Consider the following 8,113-nt stretch of genomic DNA (forward strand, 5'->3'; position numbering starts at 1 on the left):
TACATAGTTTTACTTTAAAAGGTTGCTCAAAGGCTCATTGCTGGAAAAAAAAAAAAAGCACTTTTGCACAACAAAGTTCAAATGCAGTATTAGTTGTAGTAGTAGTAGTAGTAGTAGTTTTGGCTTAGTATCTCAGAGCCAAACCCTCTCCTCAGGTTATCTCCACCATTTTGTTGAAAAATGCCATTAATTGTGATTAACTATGGAAATTCTGATATTAGATCTTACTTGATTGTGCAACGTGTGACAGTGCCGCATCACATAATCCTAATAAACTAAAATAGATACTGATAAAACCAAAATCATGTGTAATATTCTTTGTCTAAAATAAAACGTACAAACAACAGAAGCAGTTAACATGTCTGCCTCACAGTTGAAGTCTTCAGTTAAAATTTCAGCTCAGGTCTTTTCCTCGCTGCGCTCACATGATTTTGGCAGATTACTCCCGTATGCCCAAAACATATTTGGTCGGTTAACGAAAGAGGTTAGTTTGTTTGCAGTTTGAATGTGGCTGTGTGTAGTTGTTCACAGAAAATGGGTGGATAGATCCCAGATACAAATGTTTTGCTAATTTACCTTACCTTCTTGTCAGTTTGGGCTTAACTGCAAATAGAAAAGCATGCGTTAAAAGTGGAGTTCTAACTGGAATTGGTACTTGCATGGACATTCATTGTTGTGTTTTGTGTGTTTTTTCAAGTACCTCAGCTAACCTCTTTTAAGCATTGGCGCTTCGTTTCTAAAACCTCAGCACTTAACTTGGTTTGTAGACGTTTCTATCCCCTCAGGGAAATTCTGTGCCTTAGAGAGGAATCACACGCACACACAAAGTCTCAGACTGTTGTTGCTTCATCCTTCCTACCGTTAGACTAACAGGGATTAGAAACTTCACTTCAGATCGTTGCATCAGATAAAAATCCGTTCTGTTTTGGGCAAAACTATTTTTGAGTCAGCATTAGATAACTGGAATCAGAAAGGTGAAGATTTCCAACGAACAGAAGCCTGAATGTCAAAGAGTGATGTAACCTGACACGCAGACAATGCAGCAGTTAACAACCGAGGGCAAACTAACACCGCGAGGAAGGATACGGTAATTTGAAAAGAAAAAACACTGTATATTATTATTAATATTGATCTCTATGCATTTTATGGCAGCGTCATCCTAAGTCATCAATACAAGTTGAAGCGTAGTTACCAGCATCAGTCCTCGCCTTTATTTTGCCAACGATCTGACCTTCACTGCAGGCTGCAGAATGCTTTCAATTCGTGCTATTCTTTCATAGCCAAGCGGTTGTATTTCACGCTGCTGCTGGGCCGGCGGGCTGCCGGGCCGCCGAGGGAGAGCGGGTATTTTTATGGTGTGCTTTGTTTGCCTGATTGTTGTTGCAAAAGGGGGAAGCGGCGAGGTTTGCTCGGGGAGTGAGGAAGAAGGAAGGAGTTGTGTGACTACAGAGATAACAGACCGTATAGAGGATGTGGAGAGAGGTTTGGTGCAGGGAGGGTTCTCGGGCTGCCTTACAGGGATAGCAGTTTGTAATTAATTTTGCACGCATCCCTCTCCCTTCTCGCTTATGTTTTTCCTCCGCTTTTTTTTTTTACGTGCAACTCAAGAAAAGCACTGAATTTCCAAGCATGAGAGGCCATTAAGTGGGGATGTTCAACATGTAGTATCATAGCATTATTATGCGAATACTTGGTCGATGAATTATGTCATAATCAAATGTGCTTCACATTGCAGATGCCTCTGAGATTGCACCTGGCACCAGCACTGGAGGTGAGCAAATCACTTGCTCACTTTCTCCATCATGTCCCCTCTTGTTAAAGTGATATAGTGCAAAAAAAAAAAAGATGCCGTTTACCGCCCACGTCTTTTCTTCTGCTACACTTTTCTTGCTTCCCTGCCGCATAAAGAATCCTCACATACTTGTGCGTAGCAGAATAGAATGACCAACAAAGCCAAGAATCTTTTGAGCTTTTAGCTGGAAGGCCCCATTAGTAAAGTAGGCATGATTGGTGTCGGAAATTCAACTTCACAGCATTATCTCGTGTAGGAATGAATGTATGTGCTTATGAAATTTCTAGATGTGAGCACTATGTGAGCAAATGTTGTTGTTTGGGAGGGGTTCTTTTTTCATTTGTTTGGGTTTTTTTCTTTTTTTCATTTATTTTAATCATACAAACCTACCATTTGAACAGCCTTGTGTGTACTCTATAGCTTTATAATTTTTTTACTCTAGATTTAAAACCAAAACTTGTTTTCTTTTTCAGCAATTTCAGCCACTTATCCAAAAAGTGGGGTTAGGCTAATTTTGCATATACGTATAGGCAACGTCGCAATAGTTCACGACAGTTCTCATTCCCTAGCATTCACATTTTGCATCCCTTCTCTACTTGCTTTTCACTCCTACTTTTTTTTTTTCACTTCAGAGGGCTTAAAAGATCATGTTGAGAGTTCAGATGAACACGAATCCATCGTCAGCACGAAGTCCAAAGGTAAGAAAAACAAGGAGGATGTATTCCCATGTATTCAGAACACCGCAAAAGGATGCTTACGAGAGGCCACAGCTGCTAAATTAAAATTCACTCCGCTCTGAGGTTTCCCTCGGATTACTTAGCCAAATCTGCAGACGCACGCCGCGCAGCCGAGTGCAAAACAGCTTCACCCTCTTCGTCCCCGTGCTGTCTCTCCCGTAGATCTCATGCTCTCCTTCCCATTTGTCTCCATCTCTTAGTCTTAGCAGGCGAAGACATCAGGCAGACAGTCTTTACGTGCGCCTTCAGGGCCAAATGCATTTGTAAATGCACCCCCAACTCCATTTCAGGTCTACAGCTATGACCCTGGTATTTTGGTATAAATGTGTCAGCACGTCTGTGGAGATTGAGTGTGATAAATTGGCTGCAAACTCCACGATCAGACATTCAATAAATCAAGTGTGCAATACATATTATTCCAAGGTGCGGACAAGACAGACTGTAGGGGCGATAATCATGCAAATAAATCATATTTGATAAGAATACCACGCTGTTATTCTCAGGTCCCCGCTGAGATTTGAGCATAATAACAGGGCATGTAATTTGAATGAAGTAGTTCTAGAGAATACTAAGAATTTGGATGTCTGCATGTGTTCAGTATTTGGCTTTTTTATGTTCAAATAAATCATGGGAATCTGATTTGATCATTATTACACTTTCCAGGGGGAAAAATCCTGGGCAACAACTGTGAACAGTTAGTTTGGCTTAAATCAATAAGGCAGTATAATTAGCTTAAGAAAAGTAGCACAGACAAACAAGTTTGTGTCAGTAGGAGGGATTTAAAAATAAAAAACGCTTTTGAAGTAGGCACCATGCAATCTTAAGAGTCTCCTTTCTGAGTTGATTGAATATTCAATATACAGGGTACTGAAAAAAATACAATAAAGATATGTGTCTGCGGGAGATTTTAGTTTTCATCGTGAACTCCATTTTAAAGGTTTGTCGATTAATCAACGAGTTATCGATCACGAAATTGCTCAAATCATTATTGATCATTTATTCATCATCAGCCAACCCACATTGTCGAGAGCCATTATGAACCAAAAAACAAATCTCTCTGGAGCTGTGAAAAAATGACAGTCTTATATAATGAAGGCAACACATGCTGTATGTATTTAAAATAGCTATATGAGCCTAAATGTCCCCCCCCCCCCCAAGCAGCGTGCTTCATGCAGAGAATGAGACATCATGTGTTTGCTGTGCTGTACAATGGGGCTTTAAGTTTAACTTCCGTTATAATATCAATGTATTATGTTTTGGCGCATTGACCAAATTATAGAAATATATTTTAAAAAAATCAGATTTTTATTATTTTTATTAATAAAATAGAACACCGTCCTCAAACCTGAACAACAAAGCAATAATATCATGTGTGTCATTCCAAATATATACTGTCAACAATCAGAAATCCCTTAATAAAGCAAATTTGAAGTGTTAGATTATATTTTGACAATTCAGTGGGAAAAATGAGCCTGAGAATTGGTCAGTTTAAAATGTTAAAGCAAAAAAAAAAAGGAATATTTTGCTTTTATTTTTGGGAAACAAGTGCACCAGGTATTAGAATAACAGATTAGTGTTGGAATTGGTCAAAAGACGTTGACATTTGTGGGGGGAAATCAAATTTTGAAGCTATTTGGAAAAAGTCGGCGTTAGGGGAAAGCTAAAAAGATCAAAGTTAGAATGGTTTGAATTAGTTGAACAAAATGGAACTTAGAACATAAAATGTGTCATAAGAAATTAATAGGGATTTTGTGGATATAAAATGTTGAGTATTTATAAACATGTTAATTGTTTTGAGATAATAAAAAATAATCCAAAATGTGACATTTGATGCAATGTGTTGACGACGGAAAGGTGAGACTCGGTTGAGAAATGTAGTTGTTGAGAAAGAATGGGGATGTTTGGGGGTGAAAAATATGAAAATGGGGGAAAATTGTGAGAATTAGGAATGGAAAAAAATAATAGCCAGGCAATTGTGAATTTTCAACATGTTGAATTTGTTTTGAACCGCTCAAGAAATGTCAAAGCAATCAAATGGCAAAATATGGCGGAATAAAAAGATCAAATAAAAATAACGGTAACATTTGACGGTTCGTCATACACTAACAACAACAGCATAACGAGACCGTGTTTCTCACGAGTTCTAAAAGCAAGTTTTAGTCAGTGTCAGAACTTCTCTGTGAATGGGACAGGTACTTTTATTTGCATAGATTTTACCAAGATAGTCTGACCTCATGTCTGCAAACTCAAAGAGGGCGCAGTTGTACATAACACAATTGTACATATAAATGAATTTCGGTTTCAGATATGGAATCCTCCGACAATGGCAAAATGACTTTATCGTGTGTTCAGACGCTGCTGAGAAGAAAGAATGACCGCTTGAGGGAAGGACAATCAAGCCCGTCTGACAGCCAGCAGAGTGAGTGACGGCCATTCACGAGAGAATCAGACAAGCCCAATGGCCGTTTGGATGCTGTCACAGGTTCAGGACATCCCGTCGTTCACATTTCAAGCTTTGGTTTGCCCTCTTCTTATTTGTTAATACCACCCCAAACCCTAAAGTTGTGTAATCTTCCTGGGGGCTCTTGAACATATCAAGCAGAAAAGATGAGCCATACCTCACTGTGTCATAATGTCGCCATTGTGCCAGTTGAATGCAAGAGACAACGCGAGTCTCTCTGTTAGAGCCCCGCCCAGGACGCCCAGGCTCCACGCCGGGCTTTCAGTGAGGTTTCCTTCATGCAAGTGTAATTTCTTCAGTTCAAGTAACCTTGATCGACGTTTTAGATTAAAGCTAATCCCCCAAACTTTTTTTTTCAACTTGTCAACACCTACACGGTCTAAAAGTTATGATTGTCTTCTAACAAATGGACTCGCCGTCTCACTTTCCCTCCTGACACAGCCCCCTCCCACTTTGCCTTTTCTTCATCATTTCCTGTGCATGCCAGCAAATTACTTTCACAAAAAAATGAGTCATCTCTGCTTGTCTCCTTTTTAGATTGTCTAATATTTGTGGAGGAATCTGCCTTATTTCACATCAAACATGCATTTGCTATCGCACATTAACTCATTCGATCCCGAGACATATTTTTATATTTTTCTTCCTGAGTCTAGACATTCAGTCCATGGTACATGGTTGATATCTTCGTCATGTTTTTTCCAGTGTTTGGCTAAAGCAGTGTCTGAACGTGACAGGTACTAAGTGAATCAAAGACAAGAGGCATTCAACTAAGAGGAAAGTATTCTATAACTTGCAGTAACAGAGTACATATTCAATTACTTAATACATTAGTCATTAATATCCATTAAATTAGTACCTAAAGGAGTTGATTACTTTAGTCCTTCATTCATTTAGAGCTTATTTACCTTGATTATCTTTGTTTCTAAAGTGATCATTACTTTGGTATATTGGGTAATCGATTACTTTAATACGTAAATTATTAATTATTTTTAAGTCACCAGCCATTTTTGACCATTCTCTAGCCAGACACTCGAAAAAAAATATGTATACAATAAAAGTACCTGTTATTGAATGTCTGGATTGTTGAAACCCATAAAAATATGTATCATATGTTTGGGATTGAATTAATTAAGGAGATTGTCCAAGTTATTCTAAATTTTGTTTTCAGATTTCAGAATTCTGTCATTTACGTCACGAAATGGCTACTTGCTACCTGTTGATTGTTCCTGAGTTAATTCAAAGGATTTTTAGTTCAATGGTCTATATGGCTCACTTTGTGTGGCGCCACACTGAAGATGGAATGGATTAGAGTTCTATGAAAAATGTTGCCTTCATACTTTGATGTTTGCTTTGCTAAAATATAACTGAAAGAATTAATAAAGATCGAAATGGGAGCCGTGTCTCGCTTTTTAATGCCACCCATCTAATTTTGTCTGATGACAGGATCTCATGTTTTATTTAATTCTGATTGCATCGGGTACAGTTAACATTACCTCAGCTCATACATTATACGCCAGCCGCTGTAACAGAGCAATCAGCCGGGCGTCTCTGGGCAGACTGGAATAATTAGTGCATCCTGTGATCTCCCGCACGCTACCTCTCAGGCGTCCCCCTGAATCAAATGAGACGAGATGCGTGACGGGCCTGTTCACCTCAGAAACCCACTGAGAAACTCAAGCATGTCTTGATATGAGTGCCTACAGTGGTTGCGTTTAACATCAGCAAGGTTGTCGCATTAGCCAACAAAGGAGGGAAAAAAAGCTTCAGAATATGTCTGTGTGGGCACTTTCTTCACTTCCTGCTTTGGCACCTGCATTGCTTGCAGGTCAAGGAAGTGACCTTCAGCTTCAAGGGAGAGATTCACAGACTGTTGAAAAGAGTGCAAGTAGTCGCTCACTGCATTCACCGTAAAGGTCATTCCTAAGGACGGCACATCACGGTTGGATTTAAAGCTTGAATAAGGCTTTGAACAAAAAAGTAAGGCCACTTGATGAGAGTGTCTCGGGGTGCTATGTAACCAGCCATTTATCTTTGCATCTTTTGTAATGATATTTTTTCTTAAAAACTCCTACATGTTCAACCTTTAATGTTACTGACTATAACGGTAAAGGTTGAAAGAGGCTGAATGAATAAAGCATATAAATATATGAGTGGCTGGCACATGACTGTTTTAAATCATCTTGTCATCACAAACACTCTTGCCATTTACTGGTGTTACGTGGGGTGGCGCAGCGTCTCATGGCACAGCGGTTAGCATGTTTGCCTCCCAGTTCAGGGAGTCAAGTTCAAATTCACCTTGTTCTGACCTTCCTGTGTGGAATTTGCTTGCTCTCCCTGAGCCTGTGTGGGTTCTCTCCGGCCATTCCGGCTTCCTCCCACTCTCCAAAAACATGCATGACAGGTGCATTGGACATACAAAATTGTCCTTAGGTGTGATTGGGTGCGTGAATGGTTGTTCGCCTCTGTGTGCCTTGCACTTGGCTGGTAACCAGTTCAGGGTGTCCCCCACCTTCTCTGGGATATTCACCAGCTGTCCCGCAACCCTAGTGAGGATGAGCGGCTCTAGGAAATGGATGGATGGATGGTATTATCATATTTTGTAAGCGTACACCGAGAGAGCTAGTGAATACAAATACAATTCTTCATTGGTTTCAGTGCACAATAGCCCGAAATCTACAAAACCTGGCCCATGATGTCAACACCAGTTAGTTACCCGGGGTTTCCAGACACAAACAAGGAGGCCACAGCCGAAGGTGGGAAGTCTATCGGCATTGACACGGAGGATTGACCCAAGCGCTGCACAGTATGGACTCCATGGCAAAAATCCAACACTCTCAACACTTTCTCTAAATGCAAACACAACTCTTACCAGTCAAGTAGAATGCAGTACAGCGAGCCAGGTACACAATGATTAACAACAGAGAACAGAACAGCGCAAGCAGTGAGCCGTTCACAATATAAGGAAGCCACTGCTGCTCTTTTTGGCCAATCTTCCTAAGGGAAATTTTTGTATCACAATTATCTTCGCTAGTGTTTTCTCTCCTAACTCCTTGTGCTGCATGGAGAAGACCCCCCCCCCCCACACACACACACACACATGTGCTATATTTCTATTTACGATTG

At 40.0% G+C, this 8,113-nt stretch overlaps 1 protein-coding gene across 4 annotated transcripts in view; it reads left to right on the forward strand.

Moving 5' to 3' along the window:
• Positions 1-6,384, forward strand: part of macrod2 (mono-ADP ribosylhydrolase 2) — a 398,210-nt gene extending 391,826 nt beyond the window's left edge. For all 4 annotated transcript variants that reach the window (XM_088421192.1, XM_088421193.1, XM_088421194.1 and 1 more), the window contains 3 exons: positions 1,736-1,771; positions 2,425-2,490; positions 4,882-6,384. In XM_088421192.1, coding sequence (XP_088277318.1) covers positions 1,736-1,771; positions 2,425-2,490; positions 4,882-4,904 — 125 coding nt within the window. In that variant the 3' untranslated portion in view covers positions 4,905-6,384. The remainder of the gene's footprint in view (positions 1-1,735; positions 1,772-2,424; positions 2,491-4,881) is intronic.
• The last annotated feature ends 1,729 nt before the right edge of the window (positions 6,385-8,113 follow it).

The sequence above is a fragment of the Hippichthys cyanospilos genome, chromosome 8, assembly GCF_059441005.1.
Source record: "Hippichthys cyanospilos isolate Australia breed blue-spotted pipefish chromosome 8, RoL_Hcya_1.0, whole genome shotgun sequence".
In the NCBI taxonomy this organism is placed as follows: Eukaryota; Metazoa; Chordata; class Actinopteri; order Syngnathiformes; family Syngnathidae; genus Hippichthys; species Hippichthys cyanospilos.